Raw genomic sequence first — 23,464 nt, forward strand, 5'->3', positions numbered from 1 at the left:
ACTGGCCGCTTTCCTATCGATAACCAATCGGCTGCTGCTTCCCCAGTTCCTTGTCATGCTTTCAGCCAATGGCATGACTCGGACACTGCTGGGGTGAAACAGATTTCCCGGTCGGCAGGATAAGCAGGCTGGAGTTGTCTCTGGTGCCGTGCCAGACATCCCGTTTTCAAATGAAAATGCATAACACGTGCTTCTTTCAAAACTGCACACTTGAGACCTACAGTACCAGTCAAAAGTTTGAGTACACCTGCTTGAAACCAGGTTTTTCATGATTATCTATGCTTTTAACTGTATAAACTTGTCTATAAAACTGTTTCATTATATGGTATGTGTACTTGTATAAGATGATGATCAGAATTACATTTTTAAATGAAAATATAAATCTTGTCAATTTCAATGAAATGGATTTAAGTCTGAAGCCCAAGTCAGTTAAAAGTCTGAAATGTGTATAACACTGTGTTAGAACACTAGCCTAAGTATAAAGGTGTCTTTGTCAGATATTCTCTGAGTTAACTAGCATGTTACCTAATTAACCTTTTGTCGGCAATTATTGTTAACAGGTGAGGGTCCATACTATAATTATAGGTAGCATAGGGACAAATTTGTCATGCCTGAATGTAAGGGAGCAGAAAATGGCAAAATACGCTCAGTTAAGCAAAGAAAAATTACTGTAGTTACTTTAAGAAATGAAGGTCAATCTGAGACAAATCGCAAGAACTTTGCAAGTGTCTATGTAACTGCTGTGGCCAAGACCATCAAACGATTTGAAGAAACTGGCACTCATGAGGACCGAACAAGGTCAGCCAGGCCAAGGGTGACCTCAGAATCAGAGAACAAGTTCATTCGAGTCACAAGTCTGTGAAACTGGCGATTAATTGCCCCTGAATTGCAAGCTCAGCTAAATGCTACTAGAAGTATAGATGTTTCAACCTCAACTGTTCAGAGGAGACTGCGTGAAGCTGGCCTAACTGGAAGAATTGCTGCAAAGAAACCATTGTTAAGAGTGCAGAATAAGAGGAAGAGACTTGCCTGGGCCGTAAAACACAGAAACTGGACTTTGAGGAGTGGAAGTCGGCCTTAAGGATCGATGAGTAAAAATTTGAAATATTTGGGTCCAACCACCGAGTATTTGTGAGACGCAGAGAGGGTGAGCGCATGAGTTCTGCATGTGTGGTTCCCACTGTCAAGCATGGAGGAGGCAGTGTCATGGTCTCGGGTTGCTTTGCTGGTGAGAGAGTTGGCATGGCTATCCTAGCATACTTCAGAGGCATGCCATTCCATCAGGATTACGGCTAGCTGGGCAGTCCCTCATTATTCAGCAAGATAATGACCTGAAACACACCTCAGTTGTGCAAGAATTATCTGGCGAAGAAGGAAAGTGAAGGACAACTCAATCCAATGACCTGGCCTGCCCAGTCTCCAGACCTCAATCCCATAGAACTTGTATGGGACGAACTGGACAGAAGAGTCAAAGCAAAGCTACCCACAAGTGCCCTACATCTCTGGGAATTGCTGCAGAAAAGCTGAGAAGACATGTCTGGTGATTTCCTGCTGAAACTTGTTAACCGAATGCCTTGTGTTTGTGAGGCTGTTATTATGGCAAAGGGTGGCTATTTTGAAGAATCCAAGATTTAAAAATAACAAAAAAATAACAACTATTTATTTGTTTGGTAACTTTTTTTTTTTTTTCAAATTTCAAAATATATAGGCTACACAAAAAAACTTATATATATTCTCTCTCTCGCTCGCTCTTAACCAAACTGTTAGACTGGTCAGTAAGCATCTAGTTCACGCATAGCTGACCTTTTTATTAATGATTAATTTATGTAAACTTTTATACTTGCCAAAACAGTTTCCCACGGTTCTGCAGTGACATGTCATGAATTACTGTCGCTGTATTATTGTTATCAACGGAGCACAGTTCAGAACAGGCATTAACCAACAGTGGTGGATCATGTGGTGAAAACCTTACAGCTGGAGATCCAGCATGTCTACAATAGCAGAGCCAGCCTCACAATAATGATCTTTTAACTGTGTTTCATACTGTCTTCTACACTATGGAGTAGGGAGGACATGTGGAATCGTGATTTAAACTAGCTAAGGATGTTCTTCAGCACAGCTATTGCATGTGCAGGAATGAGTTCCTGGTACTGTACACTATTTAGCACTTTGCAGTCCATCTTTAGAGCCCTCACTCATATTAGTGTGCAGTGCATGTAGTGAGTAGAGTTTCATGATACTCCTACCAGCTCTAATTTCTGTGTTTACCTGGATATGAAGAACGAAGGTCTGCTTGTTGCAGTGTGTTGACACTGTGAGCAGACACTTTCTGTAGTGTGTGTGGTGCAAGTTGTTGTTTTCTTCTGTCTTCTGTGTTTTCAGTCCTGGTACAGGAGGCAGTTTTAGCACCAGGCCCACAGACTCCCTCCCCGCTGCTACCTGCAGCAGGTAATGATGAAGGTGACCTGCCAGCTGTGATGTTGCTATGGGTAACCAAACAAAAAATAGAGAAAGCAGGGCCTTTGTTTTCCTACTGGTGTTTTCGTGACCTTGTACAATGTTAGTAACACACACTGTACTGAGTAGAACGACCATTATACGATTTCAGTGTTAAGGAGCCTGTAAGTAGTAGGCCTACAGACTCCAGAGGGACTTTATTTTTTCAGTATAGTTGTCGGTGTCCTTGGTTCATGGCAGATTTGTACCCTGCTTATTCTGTAAAGCATGGTCAATTTGCTCTGAAGCATTGCTTGTGATTTGAAGCAGGAGCACAATGTGTGTATTTTATTCAAATCAAGGTTGTTTCAGTCCCATTCCTTGAGGAGGAGCTGTTTGGCATGTCAAGGCTTGTCCCTCGCTTCCTACACCATTTATTGGTGCTATGCTTGTACACCTGGTAACCTGGGACACTTTATTCATACACTAACCACCTAGCTGTGGAGCTGTTGTACAGCGAACCCTGTGGAATAGGAATGTGACCCAACACTCATTTCTCAGTTTTTACATGAGAGCATTTACAAACCTAAGCTTGAACTTTGTGAAGTTCAAGCTTGAAGGATCCAAGTGATTGTTCCTCAACAACATGACTAGGTAGCCCATTCCATACCCTCACCAAGTGTCTCCTTCCCTCTTTCCTAACTCTGTCTCCACTTCATTTCTAGCTGGTTTCTGTGCTGCCCTAACCAACAATGTTAACTCCTTTCAGGATTTTAAAGACTTCAATCATGGACCCCATCATTTAGTTTGCTTCTGAACGCTTGTCAAAGTACTGTTACTGAACAGAACTTCCATTTGTGCAGCTTGACACCTTTTTAATTTGACACGTTCAACTATAGTGAAATTGAGAGCAGAATCAATGAGTCAATACTCTTGACAGGTAATTTGATGGGATACCAATGTTTATTTTACTCCAGATTTTTCACTGAAATTATGGTAAACCCTCTTCGAAGAAACTCTGAAGAGGGTTTAGAAAATCAGTTCTGATAATGAAGTGGGCAAGGAGTGGCGTGGCTTGGATTCACTGTCCCCTCTGTGTGGTAGAGACCGAGCAGTGTGAAAAACACGGGGGAAGCAAAAGGGTGTGAGACTTCTGACTTTCTAAAACTCAAGTCTTCAAAATTTTAAATACAAGTTTAAACAACCACATGTGTAAAATAGCTCATTTTCAAACCGTTAGACACGTTCTGAATTCCCTCCTACCATGCACAAGAATGCAGTGAATGAAAGTTAGTCTGTATCCCTTTCGCAGCTGGTTTCACTGATACCTAAATTAACATTGGGCAGTCCAAGATTAGCGCTAATCTGGTAGGAAAAGCTTTAAAATCCTTATGTATCTTATAGCCAAACTTGGCAAACACAAAATAGCTTGACAAATAGGTAAACCTTTAACGGAAGGAATGTTTCTGTTCAGCCTCCTGGTTAAGGGCTAAACCGTGCTGAAAGTGTTCTTGTTTAGCGCAGACCTCCGTCTTGACTGCTGTTTGCAAGCACTGTGCAGAGGGGGGGGATCTGAGCAGGGTGTGCCGCTGTGCTGGAGGGGTTTCCTGCTCTGAGATCCTGAGGTGGATGTATTGGTTATTGATGCAGAGAGACTGTGCTGGTGTTTTCTGCTCTGAGATCCTGAGGTGGTTGTATTGGTTATTGATGCAGAGAGACTGTGCTGGTGTTTCCTGCTCTGAGATCCTGAGGTGGATGTATTGGTTATTGATGCAGAGAGACTGTGCATGGGGAGAAGCAGTTATTCATCTGGGCAGCCTCACTCCTGAGGATAAGGGAACCGGTTTGCCAGCAACCTGAGCCAGTCTTGCATTCCTGAGTCGTCTGTCTTCGCCGGGGGTGGAGTGGAAAGTTGGTTTGGTTTTCTGTTCAGTACGACACTGAAGACTGCAAGCTGGACGACGGAAAGGGACCTGGCCCAGGACTTTGTTTGTCTTCGAATGATTGGCAGGTACCTGAATGGAAAAAGCGGAGACACCTGACAAAGTTCTGTGCCTGCAGAAGAGTTTGAGCGGTTTCATTTTATTTTGTGACAATCGGAACTCTTTTTTTTTTTTTTTTCTTTGGAATGCCTCGTTTTAATTATTACTACATTATTTAGGGTGATGGATTGTTAAGACAAGCCTTCTCATTTTACAGCCCCTTTTGAAACCAAAAATAGTTCAGCTGTAAATACAGGACGTGCCCTGTCCAGTGCAGCTTCTTTGAGCAAAGCAATACTGGGAAAGCTGGAGGAAGAACGGCTCTAATTGCACTGCTTGAAACAGGACCGTGTTGTAAACCCTGCCTGTTACCTTGGGGAAAGCCTCTAGAGACTGCCAGTCCGGGTTCAGTGCTGTAAAGTCTGCTTCACACAGGCGAAGCTGGAAACTTTAGCTGCCTTGCTTAAGGGCACAGCCAAGGGAGAAACTGTTGAGAAGGACCTTTTCAATAGAAAGCTTTCTTATACTGTTACAATACGTGTTACATGCTGAGGCTAGTGATGGCCAGCTGCTTTTTTTTTTTGTAATGCAGTAGATTTTGCTGTATAGACTGTATGAACCAGGCTGGGAGAATAGGATTTCTTTGAAATGGAAGTATGGGAAGTGCCTGTCTAAAGTAACTCGAAGGAAGCCCTATGACCCTACTGGAGTAGAACGCGTGTCTTTCACTGAAGCGTCAGCAGCATGCTTTCAGAGAGCTGCTGGTAACAGCGGCTGTGTCTCATTCTACCTGTGGTTACTGCTCGCAGGAGTGCTGCTCTGATCCGCTCGTTGTGTCTGTCGGTAGGGCTCTGCCCTCCCCCCTGGTGTGCGCCAGTGGGAGGGACCGTGGTTGGCAATGTCGGCTCTTCACAGGCTGGCGGGACGGCTGTTTCAGCGCAGTCCCCGAAATGGGGGCCAGGAAACTGATGGGGGAACTGAATTTGAGTTTGAGGACCAAGAAGACGGCAAGAGACGTGAGTCGGGTTTGGTTGGTGTGTGTATGACTGCCACGTTCTGTCTTGTGGCAGGCCAAGCCTTTAAAATGTCACTGGTCCGGCTTTAAGGAAGTGTTAACCTCAACTTTCAAATGCATGTACTGCCTCAGAAGCACAAGCTGCATTATCACAGGCCCGCCTCTTTGTTTCTGTTTGTTTCTTTTTCACTTTTACCAACTGCAGTTTCACTTTGCAAGCAGAGAAACTCTGCGTCTTTCTGTATGTGTTGCAGGACCAGCTCATTTCTGTTCTGAAAGCTGTCTGCAACCTGGCTTTATTGTTGGGATGGGGCTGGCGTGCTGTAGCTTTTAAATTTTGTAGCCTGCTGCTCAGAACATCTTAATTATTCAGGGAGGACATTTTCAAAGCTGTGCGTCTGAGTCTGGCCCCATCTCTACAGTATTGCATGTTATTTAATGTGTGAAAGCATTGCTAATGGAATTCTCATTCTCTTAATGCTGGTTTTGTTGCATGAAAAAGCTTACAGTACATGTATATAAATAGCTTGCAAGCTACATTTGGAATTAAGTAGCTTGTTTTTATTTATATAGCAAAGGAACTGGCTGGATTGTCTGTCTGCTCTTTTTTGAATGCTGCTACAGAACAGAGTTCACTTCCTGCATATCTCTATTTAGATAAAAGGAATCTCATGTCAAACGTTGACGCTCAGAAGCTTGGTTTGAATGGGCGCTTTTGACCGTCCTCTTACCGAGAATAAACCTCATAAAAAATCAGTTTTCCTCCACTAAGTAACTTTAGCAACATTCTCACTGCACCCTTTTGTGCTGTGCAGAAGATATTTTGGTTTCTTGTTTTTTTTTTTTTCTTGCTACACTAAGTTTCAAATGTGAACAGCCTGGTACATGATCCCAAGACCACTCGAGGGAAGAATCTCGCGTGCATCACGAGGCATTTAAACTGCTGTGGCTGTTTTATCTGCATGCATTCAGATGTAAACAAGAGCTACAATGAGGGGGTCGTGATAATGTTGCTGCTAGTAAGAGAATGGATTTTAAACTCTCTAGCGCATGTAAACTTGTCTGGTGGTGGCCCATGCATGTTTGGCAGGGTGTGGTCACATTTGGGTTTGAGACCACTGGTTTATAAACTATGCATTGCAATGAAAAGGTAGACTTGCTTTAGTATTCATAGTTCTGTTTTTATATTATTTAAATGTGCATTGTTTAGCACACAGTATTTAAATACAGTGCTTTGCAATGCGTCACAATTCTACAATTGATTTTACACTCTTTGTAGCCTGTAGTAAAATCTGTGGGGTTTGGGAATTGTATCGTGCATGTCGCCAACATCCGTCAGGAGAACTGCTTATCCTCTTGTCATGAAACTTGGTTGGGACATTCTTTAGCACAAGTGATTGTTCTTGAATGTGGAGGGAAATGGAGGCTTCTGTATGAACTGTCACATCAGCAGTGCAGTGGATGAACAGCATTGGTCTGCATGTTACTCTACCTTTTTTGAGTTTGACCGTGGCAGGGGGATTTGTGTCTTGTATGGGTTTGTGTGATCTAAACACATCCGTCTTCAGTAGGTGTATCGGGGCATGAAGTCAAGGTCATGAAGGGCAAGGCAGTGCTGTCTTCGTTGGGTGTGAATTCAGCCAAGGTAGTTCTAGGGGGCAGAAAGACAAAACCCAAATTCAACACCAGGGCACCAAGGTGATTTTCATACTCCTTCATAAAACAACACCAAATAAATAGAGCCTATTATGTCAATTTTTAATTCAAACAAACGCTCATCCGTGTTTTCTGAGTAATTTCTCACAGTAGTTGTTACAAAAATATAGGTCGCTTTACTTTTGTAACAATAAAAAGATATAAAAAAAGTCAAAAAGGGTAAAATTAGCAAATGTTTGGTATTTTTTACTAACTCAGTCAGCCTGTCAACAAGAGCTAAATATAGCGCTTGTCTGTGTCCTGTAAATAAAGCTTCTTTTTTTTAAATTAAAACTGTCTATACCATGTATTTCCTCATTTTACAGGAAGTGAGTTCCACTGCATTTCATAGAACATGTTGTCCGCTGGTGAAGCAAACGTTTCATCAATGTATTTTGAAATGCTAAAAATTGTATTTTTTTTTTCACACATTTAGATTTTTCACAGAGAATTTGATGTTACACAGCACTGGTTCTGATTCATGGAATTCATGCTTACTGTGGAAAAATAAAGCCATTTACACAATTTGGCTGAGCGCTGCCAGGGTAAGGAGGGCTTAGGTTGGTAGGGGAAGCCATGGTTCACCGCGCACCAGTGCCCCCCTGTGGCTGATGGGGCACCTGCGGGTCTGCAGTGGAGCTATTCAGATCTGTGTTGTCCTCCAGCACTATAGGTCTGGCTTCGCTGTGGATCCGCAGTCTGAGGGGCACAGCGAGTATATGGTGCTAATGAGATCTGATTTTGACATTCCTTCAAAGGGGGCCCAGTGATAATATTGCCATATGCAAGTGTGAGAATTGATGTTATAGCCTGGGTTGGCTACCTGTTACCTGTGTGAAAATAACAGAGCAGAGAATTGATTTGAAAGTCTTGACTGGCGCTCTTAAGGGTGTTAAACTGGAGGATGGAGGCTGACTGGAATGGGGGAGTGACCTCTTTGCACCACAGCACAGCAGCTCAAAGCTGTCATTTGATCAATTGTTGTTTTCGGCTGTTCTATATCGCTGCTTTCCGTTGACCTTATTCTGTCCCCCGTCTGACGTCAGTGGGGGGTTTTAGCGACTGGGGGCTGGGTTGATCGATTGGTGTGGATCAATTGCCAGGATATGACTGAAGCCACGGGCTGATCAAAATCTTTGGCTGTTTTTCCACAACGCTTTGATTTGGGAAGCAGTGCCCCTGTAGGCACTATATTCCATGGCACAGCAGCAGGGAATGCTAATTCTTTCTAGGAGCCAAGCAGGCCTTTGAAATACTTTCTTACAGCTTGGAGTTTTACATGAAGAGATCTGCTTATCTCATTGTGAGAACATCAAGTATCACAGTGTGATGGATCAGGCTATATGTACATATTTCCAGTTGTGATTTAACTTGATAACTCTGTGCTAAAGAATGTGCTCATGTGGATAAGCAGATGTTTCTGTACTGAAAGAGATAGAAACCTTCTAATATGATCAGAGTCCATTACTTTCTGTAGTTTTTGCTGCAGTATGTTCATAGAGTATGTGGGGCTCACAGTACAAATAACAGGCTTATTGCCAGTGACCAGCAATCCTAACTGGTGCAGTTTTAGTTTTACTGCCAGTGGATACGAACAGGACCGGTTTTTGAATTGCTTTCAACACCTACATTTGGACCTTTTGGAATACAGTACTGCACAAGCACTTCAAATGACTTTTTCCATTCTGTTTTCAGAGAAAGGGAGCCGATGCATTTCAGTGCAATAGGAGAGGTCTCTCCAAGTCGGTCTGCTTTAATTTGACATTGGATTTTGACTGTGATGTTAATTGCCCTGCCAGTACAGTACAGGATAAAGTGATGTCATCAAATGTTTAAAGAGAAAAAAGTGATTGTTTATATTTGGCAACATTTATACCAGTTACAAACAAATGATCTAAAGGATTTGGCCCATTAAACATGTGTTCTCTTTTCCTGGAAGCTGCTTTGCTGACATTTTGAAATGGATGGGGGCTTGGTGTTAGTCTCAGATGAGTCTCCTCCTTTTTTTTTTTTTTTTTTTTTTTTTTTAACCATTTTTATCTGACATGGGTTATACGTCCTTTTAATGTTACAATCTTCTCCTATGCAAATAACATTGTCTGCTATGCAAGTTGTATGTGCAGTTGTTCTGCTGATAATAATACTTCTGAATGGATCGCTTGTGCATGCGGCTGTGGGATATAGATTTCTCACGCGGTGTACAAATATTATTGGCTGAAGTGTACATTCCGTATAGGTTGAATCTGAATTAAAAAGAAAAAAATACATTAGTCTGAATTACTTTTGGGACAAATTGAAATTTTAAATCAATGTAAAATATTGTTGTATTTAGCCAAGCTAGGGAGCAGTACACGGACTATGAAAGCTCACCCAAGCGGGGTCCTAATCCTTGGACAAACCTGGCTATACTGTATTGGCATTGCCGTGGCAACACAAGCTGCTGCAGAAGGCCTTTAGACATCTGCAGGGAGTCACCTGATCATAAGGCCTCAAGGGACAGGAGGAGGAACTTAGAATTGTGCCAGGGGCCACCTCCTGTAACCAATAGCAACCAACAGGATGTTTCCTGGTTTCATGAAGGCCTCTAGTTTTATATTGTTTCTAAAGGGATTTGGGTACAGTAGGATATGTGTTAACTCTCTGATTAAACAAGATACATGAAGTAACAAAGTCATATTTGAATGTATATTTTTGCCCTCTTACCTTTGCTGTAGTCATTCTGAGTGGTAATGCAGCTCCTATTCTGTGCCCACGCAAACACTCCCCTTTTTCAGGTGTTGCAGGATCAGCTCTTCAGTGATAGTCGATTTGTCTTTCACCATAGAAATATTTAACGCAAGCTAGAGCAAGTGTCTGTAGAGATAGTGCCACCTGGTGTACATCTTGAATTAAGCTTCCATTTGCGTTGCCACAGTTTTAGAATATACTAAACCAATAATTGTATACACAATTAAGTATTTGCTTACTTTTGGGCAAGCCCTGCCTTGAGCGCTGTAGCTCAGGTTTACGTTCTTCAGCAGAAGAGTGCAGTGCTTTGCCATTTTTTTTGTTGGTCTTGCTTTTTTGTTCTGTACGTGTTTACAATTGGCAATATGATCTCTTAATGGTATTGACTCGAACATGATCGATCAATCGAATGTGTAGTGCAAAAAACCCATTACAAAAAACACAAAACTGGAGTTTCGGACTTCTGCAATCGTTGAAAAATCAGCAGCCCTGTATATAGGTTATAGATTTCTTTTGCATGCATTTTGTAGTGCTGTAATATAAAGGCACAGACTGATCTAGCAATCCCATTTAAAAGCAGCTGCTGAACTCCAGGCATCTCAGAACAGATATTTGAATAATTGCAATAAGAACCACATGTTGCAATTATTCAAGTATCTATTTTGAGATGCTTGGCAATATGAGCTCTTAATGGTACTGACTCAGAAAAAACGTACCTACTGAAATAGTTTTAAAAAAAGGGACCTGACAATTATTTTCACTCAAGTATCCCTTTAAATATCTGTGGGTGTTGTGGCCATGTGTTTGGAAACCTCCCCTTCCTGTTAGGGCTGGGATTGATTTTGTGGAGTAAAGGCTACTCTGTGTTTGCAGAATAAATATTGATATAAACCAGCTTGCAGTTTGATTGAACATTTGTGTAAAAACAAAGGCAGAGGTGACGAGGCAGAGAAGGGAGAGGGAGACAGCAGCGGAGGAAGAGAAAGGAAGTGACACTGACCGTGGAGTGAGGGAGAGGAGCGTTACTGGAGTTGAGAGGAGAGCTGGGCATTGGGCTTGCTTGCCCGCTCCCCCTTAAATGGTGTTGATTCTGGCCCCTCTTCAGAATGCTGTAGGGCAGACCCAGGGAGGCACTAGGCAGCAAGGGGAGGAGGCATGGACGGTAAGGACTCGGAGCGTGAAGGGTTGCAGTGAAGCTTGGAGGGTCAGGACTCTGGGAGTGTGAAGGGTTGCAGTGAAGCTTGGAGGGTCAGGACTCTGGGAGTGTGAAGGGTTGCAGTGAAGCTTGGAGGGTCAGGACTCTGGGAGTGTGAAGGGTTGCAGTGAAGCTTGGAGGGTCAGGACTCTGGGAGTGTGAAGGGTTACGTTGCAGCCAGACATGCTGGTCTTGCACTGTATCTAAACCTGTCGACTTTAAACGCTGTCTGTTACTGTTGTGAAAACAAAGCAGGGCTTGTGTGTGTGTGTTTTTTTTTTTTTTTTTTTTAAAGACTGCTTGTTAAATTATTTCTCAAGATTTCTTAAGTGTTTTTTATTCAAAGTGTGCCAGCCATTTCATTTTTTTACGCCAAGCCTCCAATATTGAGCATTTCTGATTGTGTACCTGGGTCTAATCTGATTACCCGCTCAAGTTTTACAAATATGAACCCGCTTGAGGACCCCTCTGTAGATGGTTTTATACCCAGAAATGAAGTGGCTGTTGGCTGTGTTGAGTTTGTGTTGAGGCAGGGCAGGGAAGTTGCAGTACACACCACTTGCCCCATGCTTTTAAAACCTGTGTCTTTAAATGGTGGGATCTGAAACTATGTGAAAATTTAGGCAAAAACATCTTAATTTATGAACTCTGGATTAAATAAACAAAAAAGCTTTTAGAATTGTGTACAATATTTTATGAAATATAATCCATCTGCTTTCAACAGTGTTATTGATATCGGTTTTTACTGCAGCAATTTGATCCATGTTCCCTTGATTTCTCACGGATTTGGTTAGTTCAGTTAAAGGCCATGTTGACAGTAAATTGTGCTAATTGACTGCCCTCAATTATTTCATGTTTTGTTACAAACGACCAATATTAAATGCTAAGAAAACTAATCGGAACATATAGAGGTTGAATTCGCCAAAATGAAAGGGGAAAAAAACCACCACTTTGACATCTACAACTAGGTATATTGTTGCAGAAAAATATTACAACCCTGAAGTAAACGGCTGTAATGTATTTAACCCTGCAAGTGTCCCAAATGCTATTTCGTATTTGTTGTTGTTTTAATTTTTTTTTTATTCTGTATTCTTCTTAGTGTTTTCAAAGAGGTACAGGTATGAAAACTTTTATTCTATGAGCTGAGGGACCTTCCTGAAAGGTTTATATTGATGTTTGAGGTAAAATTACAAGGCATTGTTTCACCTGAGTGATTTTGTGAAATGTATTATTATTTTATTATATATTTTTACACATTTTAGCTGACTTTGCCTTTCTGTCTTTTGAAATTCATGAACCTTTAGTAGTGGAGACTTGAAGTGCTGCATGTTTTGTATCTGTTGCAATGCCATACAAATCAATATAGTACATTTCATTTCATGGTAAGTGTCTATCAAACTTTTTTTAATTTGGTAAAATAAAACAAAATATAGAACTGTTAATTTTGCTTTTACACTTCCATAAATGGGAGATCTGGTCACTTGTTTTGAAGCAGTAATTGCTTTAAAGATGGGCGGCAGGGCCCCTGGGCACAGTGAGGGGCGGCGGGGCCCCTGGTCCTTTAGGCCTCTCTCCGTGAACAAGAAAACGAGCCGTTTAGTCTGGTCTGGCCTGTTCACCTGCTCAGCTCGAACAAACCCATACACTCTCTAGGCTGTTTTTAATTTGAGCTGATGTCACGTGGGCCGCAGCTCATTGGAGAATAGTGTACTTTAAAAGTATCAAGCACTTTATTGATGTGCCACTACAATAAGAAACAAACCCAGATATTTCAGTGTTTGTAATTCGTATTCTGTAGGTGTGGGCGTTTTGTAGTGATAAAGGTACATTGTATTCTGTTACCTGGAGGATTCTACAACATGCCTTCAAAGTTGTTTTTTAAATATGGGCAAAGTAAAAGACATTCTTTCACCTGAGGTCAGGTCAGTAGGAGGTGTGTTATTGGAGGGGGTGTTCAGGTCAGTAGGAGGTGTGTTATTGGAGGGGGTGTGTTGGGGGGGGGGGGGGGGGGGGGGGGGCAGTTTGGAATAAAGATTCCACGTTTACAGAAATTCAAGTGGATAAATGTTTTTCAGTTAGGGTGCCTTCATCAGCATAGTTGCACAAAAACATGCTCAAGAAATTGAAATCTTGGTGGCGGACAGCCCAGAGTTGTTAAGACTACCTAATGCCTTAGCCATTCTCTGAACTGGATTGTGGACATGTATAAATGCAGCAGCACTAGTACTGCATGTAGATATTGGATGTTTTTCTAGAGTGTCTAACTAACTCCTCGGTCCACCTTCATATAAGAGCCACATTCAGCACTTGGTTCAGGTTTGTTTGTGCCTGGACTCTCTAACTTCTTATCGGGTAAAACTGCAAAGTCAGCTACAACAAACGCTTCAAGAGCAAACAGAGGTGTGTATGTTAATGAAGCAACACACAGAAGCAACCCAGAGGTCGTGAGTACTTGGCCTGTTTTAACACTGCAGGCCTGTGGTAGAGTTTGAGTGGATTTTAGACTGTAGGAGACCCTACTTTTACAAAGAGGGGATGGAACAGGTTACCTACTGTATGTTAAACCAGTGGGATCCTTCATGGCGTAGTGTGGTGTGTGTGTGTGTGTGTGTGTGTTTGTGTGTTGTGTGTGTGTGTGTGTTTTTTTTTTTCTTAATTTGGAATCGGCAAATTTATTTTTCAGATTCCCCCCCCCCAATTTGAAATGCCAAATTTTATTTTTATTTGAACCTGGCCCACGGCTGCCACCGCAGAGCTACAGTGTCTGAGGACCGCGTAGCTCTGGGCAACTTGCAGGCAGGCGCCCAGCTACTCTACAGGGGTCGCTGGTGTGCGGTGAGCAGAGGACAGCCTGGCCGATCTAAGCCCTCCCCCTCCCGGGTGGCACTCTGCCGATTGTGCACTGCCGCCTGGGAACTCCCGTCCACGGGCGGCAGTGGAATAGCCTGGACTCGAACCGGTGAACTCCAGGCTATAGGGAGCATCCTGCACTCCACACGGAAACAGAAAATGCACTGTATAGCACTGTACAGTGTGCACTGAATGTGTTGCCTTGTTATCAAGACTGTTGAAAAATGTGTTCTCCTTTTAAATGATGCTAAGAAAAATGTAAAGAACATTGTTCCAAAAATGATCAATCAGTTTCAAATCATGCCCTTGCATTGCTAAACTGGTTGATTTTAGATTAAAATATAAAACAGAAGAAAAAAATCAAAACTCTAATGATGCCCAGATAGCTTTCAGTTTATCATTTTTGTTCTGAACCTCCTCGGTGTTTGGTGGTTTTCCAGCTGCTCTATCCAGCCAGTGTCGTTCTGAAGGAGAGTTGTCAAAATCAGATTTCCGTTTGGACTTTGTATTGTAGTAACTGACAGAGCTGTAAAGATTGCAGCTGTGTTTGTGTTTTACAGGACTGGAGGACTGGGGAGGGAAGGAATTCACTGAGCCATAGCTAGGCATTTTGCGCCTTTTTGGGTGTTTAGAAGTTGGGATGATATGTTTGCTCACATTTCGTAGTTTTGATTACATTTCATAGTTTTAACTTGTTATTTCAGAATCTCTCTTTTTGAACATGTTCTTGAAAGGAACAAGACTTTACTTTAAAAAGGAAAGGAACTTGTTAAAACGTTTTAACTAAGTTGTGTTTCCTGCCTTTTCAATTTATGTTCAATCCACTCATTTTCAGTACCAACCAGTGATAATGAGTTTATTTTATATAGTCATTTTTTGTTAGTCAGGGCTGGAGTTCAATCTGTGTGCTTATAATAAGGACAATTAAACTGTCGTTTTTCAAATTAAAATTTGATCAGTAAGTGCATGCATTTGTGGATTTTTAGCAGAATCGCTGTAAACAATAAAAACTACTTAGATTTATTTTAGCAGCCTCATTTTAATATCTCTAATATCCTTCTATAAATTAAGTTCATGTGTGGCTGTGACTGAGAGCAAATGAATCCTCGTCAACAATCTCCCTCCCAGCCTGTGAGGGCGCTGTATAACAGGAACAGTGTGCCTCGTACTGGATGGTCTGGCAGTTCATTCCAGGGTCAGTCGGAAGCCAGCCATCTAAGGAGGCGGAGTCACAATGCCTGAAGTCATCACCCTAATGCAGTACGCGATGTGTCAGTCATGCATTGGAGGAGATGTGATTGGGCTAGCTATCGCAGGGGCCGTGACTAAGGGTATAACAGGGGGTGTGATGTAATCTGTTCCTTTTTGATGTGGTTACTGAGAGGATCCATTTTGGGAAATGGAAGTAATTAATTACCATGAGTGACAAGTGTTTTGTTTGTTGCTAACTGTCTGCTTGTCATTGTAGAACCTAACCTCTGGGAATTGTAGCTGAACCTCCAGCAATTAAGTCTGGTTACCATTACCGGTTACACGTTACCATTGTACACGCATAAACCTGTAAATCGCCACTTTCACTAAGAGCACTCCCTCTGGACTTGTGTTGTGTGTCTTGTTTAGTGTATTATTATTATTATTATTATTATTTATTATTATTATTATTATTATTATTATTTCGGGACTGAACCTCGTGGTTTGCCTGAGCGATGCACATTGTTGTGTAGAGCCAGGTATTATTGGTCAGTAAATAGAGCTGCTTTTTCCCCGTGAACTGTCTTGTATCAATCATTCCTGAGCACCGCATCACCACTGCACCAGTGCACTACAAATCACTTTGCCACAGTGGCGTTTTTTCTATCATCGATTGGTACTGTAAAAAAGCATGGATTGCAAATGATCGTAACAAACGTGGATGCAATGACATAATGGCTTGAAGCAGATTCAGAAAGATTAACTCGCATTTCCATCTATATAGTTGTGAAAAGAATTCTTCCGTTTCTCTACGATCCAAAATAGCAGGAGCCATGCAGGTTTGTATGCTATTTTAAACCAAAAAAGAAGTAATTCAAAATAACTGGATTTTGTGCTTCTTTTATACATACGTATTTTAATGCATTAAGATCTACATAATTATCAGATAAACTTGTTTTTATAATGGTGCTTAGAAATAGCAAGGGGGGGGGGGTCATTTTGTTCTGAATTTATTCCAATAAATAAATACTGGTACCACATTTTGTAATTCATGATGGTGAATTTAAAGGGCCGTTTTATCTATTTGCCTTATAAATTTAATATCTTACTTGTCTATCCTATCAATGTTTTGGTGATCCTTCATTATGTAGGTGCTTGATATATGTTCTGAAACATGCCTCCTTTTCTATTTCATTGCGTTTCTAGTAGTGCTGGTACTGAAGGCTGCAGGAGCGAATAAATAAGCACACCCCAGGGGAAGCGAACGACACAGATATGCCATAATAACAATGAAGTGGTGACTCTGTGGTGTTGGTTTGTGTAGGACCAGGTTTGTGGTCGTTAAGACCGTTGCTAAGGAAGTGACGTGTGCCCTTTTCTAGTGCAGAGGCACATGCGATCTTCATACTGGGGGGGGGGTCACTTCTCAAGTGAAAACATTGAGAACTGCAGAACAAAATTATTACTCGAGTGGCAATGCATTGAAGTAATTTTTTCCTTCCCCGCGGCTTTGTGCCCTGGGTGGCTGCCCCGCTCCACGACCCCTAGTTACTGGCATCACCACTGGTATCAGCCCAGTGAATTAGGACTGCAGTTATTCTGCTCAGTATTACTCCTTGTTTGTATGTTTTTCTGTTACAGTGAAGGAGTTCCTCGCAAAAGCCAAAGAAGATTTTCTGAAGAAATGGGAGAATCCAGCACAGGTAAGGATACCCTAATGTCATGCATCATGATACATGGGCTGGGTCTGATGGTCTCCTGGTGTGATGCACAAGAAGATCAAATGAGGATTTTAATGAGGGACAATTTTAAGACAAACATACCAACTGTAAACACACTTCATTCAAGAACTGTTTGGTTAACTGTACAGTGAGCTAAGCTGTGGTCTTGTCTTGTGACACAAAGTTACATCCCTCTATTCAGATACATCTTGTAAAGAAAGTATTGCTACTCATTGAACACGATCGTAATGAGCCTAGTATGCCAGTTGCATCCCTTCTATTTTTTTAAGCATTCTAATAAGCCAAGCACAGTCAAAGCACCATATATGTGCATTACAAGTATTTGAGATTCATTTTCTAGTCAGTTTTGAAGTCCTTCGAACGGTGTCTCATATTGTAGGTGTAGCAGTGGCAGATATTCGCTGAAATTGATATACATATATTACGCTGCATTGCAAAGCAACTATACAGCTTTATTTGAGGAAAGTAATGAATTAGGCTGTTTCATTTTAGGGTGAAACTTTTTTTTTTTTTTCCCTCCATACAATTTCCTTATTATGTAAACGGAGTACTCCGTAAACGTTAGTCCTGTTGTCGTTTCTGTCACGAGGACGGACAGCGGTGAACCACCCACACTACCCCCTTGGGGGGGCTCTCCCGTGGTATTGAGCTACCCTCATTCGAGGAGGGCAGGGCTGTCCAACCTTTACAATTTCAGACGCGAGCCACAACAATAGATTTCACCGTGAGGCTTGTGCTATAATTCATAACACACAGCAGACGAGTGAATGATACAGCTCCACCTGGTGGACACCATGAACAGCACGAGTAACTGTGCAGCCAGCTCAGGTTTTTATATTGTATTCGTTTTTTATGTAGCACCCTGTTAAAACAAATAGCCTCACATCCCCTTTTAATGCTGCCGTATATAGTCAATAATTAACTCAGCGTATTGTAGCGGCCGGCTGTGAGTGGGGTTCCCAAGCATGGGAAGGCAGTATTGTAGCGCTTACAAGTACTGTTGTCGGGTTTATCAAGCAAAGAGTCAGGCAGACAGCAAATAATGCTTTTACTGAGTGTTTATTGTGCAGACAGAATGCCAGTCTACAGCAGTGCACACCCACACTCTCTCACACACACACACACACACACACACACACACACACACACACACACCTGGCAAACAGCCACTCCCCCCACGCCACAGCAAGCTCCAGCTATAGAAACGCCACAGCAAGCTCCAGCTATAGAAACGCCACAGCAAGCTCCAGCTATAGAAACGCCACAGCAAACTCCAGCTATAATCCAGTCTGAACGCTTGCTTTCTCCCTGCTAATCAGCTGTTGAAATTCTGAACACAGGTTTTATGTTACTGTAAATTCCCGGTTGTGATCTTCATATAGATACAGCCCCCCCCCCCCACACCCCACCCGGACACCCCAAAACCAAAAAAAAAAAACAGAAACCCAGGACAACCCAAACCCAACCCAACCCACCCCCCACAACCCACCCACCAACCACCCCACCAAACCCACACCCCACCACAGCCAGCACAACAAGCCCCACCCACCAAACCGCCCAGAGAACCATGCCCCCCCACACACACCCCCAACCAAGCACAAAAACCACACACCCACCAAAAAACCAACAAACCCAGCACAGCAACAGCAACAACCCCCCATACCCCCCACCAAGCACCCGGGAACACCAACGATCCCACAACCAACCAGAAACCCCCAAGCCCAACAAAGCAACCCCCAGAACAACACCCCAGCCACAAACCCCCACGAAACCACAAAAAACCCACAAACCCCCCAATCCAAAACCAACAACAGCACAGCCCCCACCAACAAACCCCCCCGAACGGCCAAGCCCCCAACCCCCCCAGCTTCAACCACCCCAAGCCCACCCCCCCCCCACCAACACACCCCACCCCCACCCAACCCCACACCGCTTCGGGAATTAATGTTTTAAACAAAGTGGGCTTGCACCTTTTAAAGTATTTATTAATCTTACCTTTTTTATTTCTTTTTTTCTCACAATGCAGTGTACCCACGTAGTCTGAAAATAACTTTCTCCAAAACTAAACCTTGCTGAACAAAATACTTCAGACTGTAAGATTAAAACAAACTGTAGATAAAACGTGAAGTTTATCTGGTTTGTTGGGTTTTTTTTTTTTTCCTGGTCTTTTTTGGAAACTAGAGGTGCCTGCCTGTGTGCTGTGACCTTTCAACTCGTTATTATTGAAGAAAAAATATATACGGTTTCATTTTGAACACAGTAAGAAACTGTTTGCCTTGCTGATGTTTTATATAGAGGTTACATAAGTACATTTTACTCTATATACACACAGATAAATATTAATGTTTTGTTTTTTGCAAAGCTGACTCTTGGGTGATGTGCATTTTAAGATCAGTGAATAGTGTCAATGACAAACTACACATTTTAGCCTGTGTCTTCAGTGGGCTCTTGCGAGCAACATCAAACTGCCTCACGAGCAGCATGTGACTCGCGAGCTACGGGTTGGATTCTCCTGCTCGACAGTACCCACTATACAGTACAGAGATAGAAGTGGTAAGATGGCTGTCTTCCTATGCATGTGTGTCGCACTTGCATTTTTCCACAGGGTTGTAGACGATGGAGATCTGCTTCCCAATATTCCCAGCTCTAACGTTGCTGAGGAGGGGATTTGCTAGAGTCATGTTAAGCTTTTTGCTCTTGCAGTTAGCCCACTGTACTACCTGTCCATTTTACTCACACACAAGGAGGCCTTGTTCATTCTCCAAATGTCAGGTTGATTTGCCTGGGAAAACCTGTGAGATTGAAATAAGCACAATCTAGTTCTGGGTGCTGGCTAAGTCTGCCGCCTGAGTACTTAAACGGAGCAGAGGGGAAGCCCAGAGCCTTGCTTCATATTGCCCTGTGTCTCTAGTTTCAATACATTAATTAAAACCTGGAGCAGTCCATCTGGAGTTGAAACCTAGGAGGAGCTTTGGAGCAGGGTTTAGTGGTTAGAGCTGAGGGACAGGCAGTGTGGCTCTGGTGATTAGAGCTGAGGGGCTGGGAGGGAGGGAGGCAGTATGGCTCTAGTGCTTAGAGCAGAGACACAGGTAGTGTGGCTCTAGTGGTTAGAGCAGAGGGGCTGGGAGGGAGTGAGTGAGGGAGGGAGGCAATGTGGCCCAGGTAGTGGTTGTATTATACTGAACCAGGCCTTAAAGTATTATTTTTTTTTTTTATTTCCCCAAACCATAGCAAGTTTTTTGCTGTCCCTTCCTAAATATGCTACAGTGACCCCAAGTGGCCGGACATGGGTATGCTCCTGGGAATTTCTTTGTCTTCCTGTTCATTTTCATGCCTCTAACTCTGGAAGACAGGGTTTCACATATCTGTTCAAGCTGACAGCGAGTCCAGGACTGAATGGCAGACAGGGGGTTAAGGTGAGGATTGAGATCAGTTCAATGGGGATCCTAAGAATCTGTTTGCTGCGGAATAACACAAAAATGTGGGGTTTGTATGTTGGAAATGTGTTTTACACGTCGGGAGGGGCAACTTTTCCTCCTAATAAATGCTTCTGGTATTTGAGGGTTCAGTGTTGAATGAGGCTTCCGCTTACACATCAGTATTCAGAGCAGTTCAAAGATGCTGAAAACAGTAGAAATCACCCCTAAAGATCGGGGTCAGTGAGTTTGGAAAGGATGAATTTCTCGTCGATGGTAATGTGCTGTTTTGTACTTCATGCAGCAAGGCTGTAGATTACACTCGTAGGCAGACCACTGTAGAACACATGGGAAGCGCTAAACATACATTGAATGAAAAGAAACTTAAACAAGACGAGGCTGAAACAGCAGAGCCATCAAACACTCTAACAGACCACTGTGTTTGGATCATTTCAGTGTATTAAAACTACAAAAGAACTGCAGGAAACGGTTTCAGATTTTGTCAATGTGTGTAAAAGCCGACATTCCTCTGTGCAAAGTGGTTTAACTGGCAGTTGGGAAGATTTTTTGACAAGCACATTAAGGGAGGTGGTGCCATTCCAAAGAGACCAATTGTAGCTGGAATAAGGCAGCTCTGTTTTAACAACATCCATCAGGATGACGAAGACTAAGTGGAACTAATAGATGGTCAGTTGGTCACCCCAGAGAATTTTATAATTTCTAGAAATTTCTCAAACAAATAATTATAGGAAATCTTTTGTAGCAAAAGCTTTGCTTTTGTGGAGGAGGAAAAAGTTACAAGAAATAATGTCTACAATTTATTACAAGTCTTTTTGCAAAAATGCTAATCCAAAAGTATTCATACCAGGACAAGGACAACGAAATGTAATAGCTAGTTGAGGCATCTTTAGCAAGCAATTAGGATATTTGTCAATGAGCTTTTGGCATGATTCTGTAGCGATCTTTATAACCATAATTCAAAGCAAAATTCTTCCAGTTCATTCAGATTCTCGTTCTCTTGTGCACAGCCTTCAACTCATACCAAAGATTCTCAATTGGATTTAAATTGGCACTTTGACCGGGCCGTTCCAGAACCTTGATTTTTTTATTCTTTAACTGTTCTGAAGTAGATTTTGATGTGTGCTTTGGATCGTTGTCGTGTTGGAACATCCAGTTGCGCTTTAAACCAAGTTTTGTAGCGGAGGGTTTCCAGTGATTGGCTAACATCTTTTGGTATGCTGTGGAATCCATTTTACCATGTGTTGGAACTAAATTTTGTGCTGTTGGAGGAAAAACAAACCCCATAGAAGGATATTACCACCTCGATGCTTGACAGATAGGAGATTCATCACGCCACTAAACCTTTGACCAGAACTCCTGTCCATCATTCAAATGCCGTTTTTTCCAACTAAGCGATTTGTCCTTGTGACTTGCCTGAGTGGCCTTTTCCTTGGCCTGCGACCATTGAGACCTTCACCGTGCAATACTCGACCTACGATTGAAATGGAAACCCCAGTCCCACTTCCAGCCAGTTCACTTTGAATATCTTTTGGCAGTCAATCTCGGATTTTTATTAGCCGTCCTTACAATTGTTCTGCTTGTTCTTGATGAAAGAACCTTTCTTCCAGACCGAGGGAGCGTTGTGACAGTGCCATAAGTCTTGTACTTCTTGATAATAGAAACAGTATTTGAAATTGGGAAATGCAAATACTCAAATCTGGTATCCTTCTATAGCTTTGACAGTAAATAATGTTCTGCCTAAGGTCTTCAGATAGCTATTTACTTTTTCCCATATTGACTTATTGGTAATGACAGCAATCATCCTATGCCTAACCCTTTTATACTCTAAGATTGTTCACCTACAATCCAGCATTTTGCAGAACCGAATTCTAGAAAAGTCTGGATTATCATTCTAAAACTCCTAGCACCTTGTAGACAATCCTATCATAGCATCAAAGAATATGAATACTTTTGAATTAGCATTTTTGGAGTATTGAAATAAATAATCTTTCTTGGGATTGTAATATTTGAAGTAAAAAAAAAAAAAAGGGAGTTTAATAGATTTAATGGCGCTGGTAAGCATGTAACTTGCTTAGAATTTCATTCATTTCTTGATTTAGCAGACTCATTTACCCAGACTGGCTTACATGTGTGGCAGTGTAATACAAGGTTACAGTTCAAGAGGAATTTAAGTTAGAAACTAAAATGCAACATAGACACAAGTGTAACATGAACAATAATACATACTACTATTAGCCAATAGTTTCTGTGGCAGGGAAACCTCATTTTAGCCTTTTATTTTACTCGCGGAATATTGCCGTTTTTTTTAATTAGCAGAGTCATTTTTTCATGCTGGAAAATGGATCCCTGATTCAGCGGGGCCTAGGACTGAATGGGAGTCGAGGGTGCTCACGAAAGTCATGGTCAACCGCTAAACGGTACAGCCTTCATTGAAAGGGTGCTATCCCTATTGGAAAACTATCATGGTTTTCTTGAAAACAACACTTTAAAACTTGAATTTAACTTGAATTTTTTTAAATTGTAACGATTCGTCAGGTACCCTTCCGCTGTCAGAGGTTTTAAGAAAATACTCCAGAAAATGAGATTAAAAAAACATAACTCTGATTCACAGTTGATGCTGTGACATTCCAGCTGGCATCTCCTGTCTAGTTGGAGCCTGCTAGAGCTGGAAGCTGATTTGCTGATTAGTGTTTTTCTAATCTCCCCTGCCTGTAGAACACAGCCTCTCTGGATCAGTTTGAGAGGATGAAGACTCTGGGTACAGGGTCATTCGGGAGGGTCATGCTGGTGAAGCACAAAGAGACAGGCCAGCATTTTGCCATGAAGATCCTGGATAAACAGAAGGTGAGTCAGAGTCCGTCGGGCTCTCTGTACTCTCCTGTGCATTGCAGTGTTAATCAAGGGAATGGTGGCGATAGACTAGCGAATCTGTTGCTGTTTATTTTTAAAAAAATTTGTATTAACACAAGTCTTCAGGGCATTTTAAGAGATTGCCGCTAAGGACCAAGGAAGTGCAGCACTAACTGAAAGAATGGTTTGCAAACTTTATCATGCTTTCAGATAAAACACATTTTATTATTCTTTCAAAACTGGATATTTGAGACTTCTATAATGAGTAGAAGTACATACCACATTCTGATTAGAAATCTTTCTCGTTATTTTCATGGTTGAAACTTTTACAAAACGCACCTGAA

At 42.1% G+C, this 23,464-nt stretch overlaps 1 protein-coding gene across 4 annotated transcripts in view; it reads left to right on the forward strand.

Annotated features, from left to right (window-relative positions):
- The window catches only part of LOC121310175 (cAMP-dependent protein kinase catalytic subunit alpha), a 46,562-nt gene that overhangs the window by 13,368 nt on the left and 9,730 nt on the right, over positions 1–23,464 (forward strand). The window contains exons 1-3 of one of the 4 annotated variants that reach the window (XM_041243455.1): positions 5,155–5,434; positions 16,733–16,794; positions 22,986–23,114. In XM_041243455.1, coding sequence (XP_041099389.1) covers positions 5,317–5,434; positions 16,733–16,794; positions 22,986–23,114 — 309 coding nt within the window. In that variant the 5' untranslated portion in view covers positions 5,155–5,316. Of the gene's footprint in view, positions 1–5,154; positions 5,435–10,809; positions 11,018–16,732; positions 16,795–22,985; positions 23,115–23,464 lie in introns of those variants that run through there. The other 3 variants (XM_041243457.1, XM_041243456.1, XM_041243458.1) reach the window with 3 other exon arrangements.

The sequence above is a fragment of the Polyodon spathula genome, unplaced genomic scaffold, assembly GCF_017654505.1.
Source record: "Polyodon spathula isolate WHYD16114869_AA unplaced genomic scaffold, ASM1765450v1 scaffolds_1792, whole genome shotgun sequence".
Classification (NCBI taxonomy): Eukaryota; Metazoa; Chordata; class Actinopteri; order Acipenseriformes; family Polyodontidae; genus Polyodon; species Polyodon spathula.